Source organism: Penaeus monodon, chromosome 15 (assembly GCF_015228065.2).
Source record: "Penaeus monodon isolate SGIC_2016 chromosome 15, NSTDA_Pmon_1, whole genome shotgun sequence".
In the NCBI taxonomy this organism is placed as follows: domain Eukaryota; kingdom Metazoa; phylum Arthropoda; class Malacostraca; order Decapoda; family Penaeidae; genus Penaeus; species Penaeus monodon.
In genome coordinates, this window is record NC_051400.1 from 11,489,781 (window position 1) to 11,492,423 (window position 2,643).

General features: G+C 38.4%; 1 protein-coding gene across 1 annotated transcript in view; it reads left to right on the top strand.

The window, feature by feature from the left end:
- LOC119581742 (potassium channel subfamily T member 2-like) overlaps positions 1–2,591 on the top strand; it is a gene marked incomplete at its 5' end in the record, with an annotated part of 131,052 nt that extends 128,461 nt beyond the window's left edge. The window contains 1 exon segment of the mRNA XM_037929873.1: positions 84–2,591. Coding sequence (XP_037785801.1) covers positions 84–155 — 72 coding nt within the window.
- Between the last annotated feature and the right edge of the window lie 52 nt (positions 2,592–2,643).

A 2,643-nucleotide genomic window follows, 5' to 3' on the forward strand; every position in this document is an offset into this window, starting at 1 on the left:
GACTTGCATAATAAACAAGCACCAGCACCAGGTAGGAAAATTCCCTTCCGCTGTTTAATGCCGGCTTGTTCCTTGCCCCGCAGGTCACTCCGCCTGAGGAGTGCGGATCCGAAGCCTCCGTACCTTCTATCCAGCTCCAAGGCACCATTGTCTGACCACCGCCATCGCCTCGACCGGCGCGAGTATGGTTCCACATGGGCGGAGTTCGCGGCTACTCGCCCAGCCGCACGCAGAGACTCTGACAGCCAGCGGCCTCCCGCCCTGTGCGCCGCTCGTCTCTCGGGCCGCTGTCCTGGCCGCAGGCGCAGTAATGGAGGGAGGCCGAGGAAAGAGAAACGGTCGCGTTGACCCTCAGTTGTTTTTCGATTTCGAAAATCTAAAATGCCTCCGGTGATGTTCTAAGTGCTTTGTTCCGATTGCATTTCTCTTTGACAATATCCACGGTTTTGGGGCATTGGGTACAAACGTAGGGTGAGGTCAGTTTTTTAGTGAATTACGCATATTACAAATCGCTTTGCTTGTGTGAGTGAATGGAAGTGACGAGAAGAAAAGTGCGGATTCAGATATTATTTTTGTTTAGGTTTAAGTCCTTGAAACACAAATGACTTTAGAATTTGAATGTAAGGATATATGATTGCCAACACGACGGACTTTACCTTCTGTGAAGGGTTATTGCGCCCTACATCGTGATAGCCACAAAGATCCTTGTTTCATTGTGAGCCTCTCGTGTCTGGTGCTGTGAGACTCTGTGGCTCATATGATGATCCAAGTTGTTGTTTTGGAAAAGGAAAATGAGACTCGATGACTTCTGCTTCTGAAGAATATGATCAAAATGATAGTGAAATCCAATTTTCTGAGAATATAGCAAACGATTTGCGAACAAAGACCCAGTGTGTTTGTTATATAAGCTCAACAACGTTTTCCTTGCAAAGTTAGAACATGAACTGAATATTTAACTGATGTGTTTATCAGGCTGTACCTTTCCTTTCCCCGCTTTATTTACCGTTGGATTCTTTCGGAACCCGGTTCAGTTCCACCTCAGCACACTTGTTGGTATTTCAGACGAGCAATATCTTTCAGCCACGGTTTAAGAGACGCTTCAGCTCTCAGGTCCCACGTGGCATTTGAGTTCATAACAATCAGATTTTACTCTCACCCTCACTCTGAGTTTATGAATATAACTTACTTTCAAAATAAGTTAGCAGCTGTTATTGATATATAATGCCTTATTGTGTTACATGCAGCATTACTGAAACTATATCATGTTGTGAATTCATATAGTGATGGAAAGAGAAATCATAATAAATCAGTACTTTCAGGCGACAACTTTTTTCCAATTGGTTTTATCAGAATTCCCAACCAACCCTTTCCTTAGTACCAAAATTGAATGTTAAATACCCTGTATCATCGTAATAGGCTTTGTACTTAACTAGTTTTCGACCATATGAATAATCAGTAATAGTTGTAAGCCAATCCTATCTCAGAATATTGTACCAAAGTCCATGTATATTTGTGCAGATAATGTGAGGTTGTGATATATTATCTTGCCGACTCATAATGTGCATGTACCAGATTGATAAGCTGAGCATAATCCTGTATAATCTTTATTTTATTAATATATATAGAGTTTATGATTAAAGCATAGCACATTTTAGCGTTAAGGTGAATGCTCGACATTCTGTACATTCAGAGGCTGCCCTCTACCATTTGGCTAGATAAATTACACTCATAAGACGATTAAGGATGTTTGTTTTCATACCATACTGATTGTACGTAAATATTTGTGTTTTTTCGGTTTGTTTTTCTTTCTCTTTTCCAGTCAAAGCGAATATTGTTTTATTGTTCGTTACAGAATACGAAACAATATTTGGTTTGTGGTGTACATGGTCAAAAACAAGAAAATGGTTTCGTCTTTGGTGTTACGGAACTCAAAGAATATAGTTACATTGTGAAGCTGTGGCAGTTGCTTTATACAGATGCCGGTATATGTGAAATAAAGTATATTAGATACTTTTTATTTTTTATATAAAAATGTAAACTGATTTACATAATTGAAAGAAATGGCATACTTTCTTATTAGTTCAGTCCTTTGACTGTAATGTGATTGTGTCTATATGAATATAACAATTGAAAAAAAATATTTTTGAATTACTGAAGCATTTTTTAAGCTTGGAATTATCTTGTTACCTGTTCCTCAAGGCTTTCATGTCTGATTGTATGTACAGTCTTCATAAAATTAACTCTATTTGATTTTTTCTTCTATTTTTTCTGTCTTTTTTATCGTGAGGCGGGACAGGACACTCCCAGCAGTCTCACTGAAGAACGGAGTATCATTTATACTGCATTACTGCTTTGTAAATAAGGATCTATGAAGATGACAGCTGACCGCATCAATATTTTCATTTCCTCAACTCATGTGACAACAGTATTGCTTGTTTCCTTGTTTATCTCTTTTCCATAATTCCTCTTCTGATATTCTGGCTTGTATACTGTAGGCAAAGTAGTGAAAAAAAAAGTCTACCACTCCATCTTGCTCATATTCATTACTGATCTGAAATCAATTATATCTGTAAGTATAGGAAAACTTGAGACATGAGTGTTTTATTAACATGAAGACCTAAGTATAGAAAATGTGTATTCGAA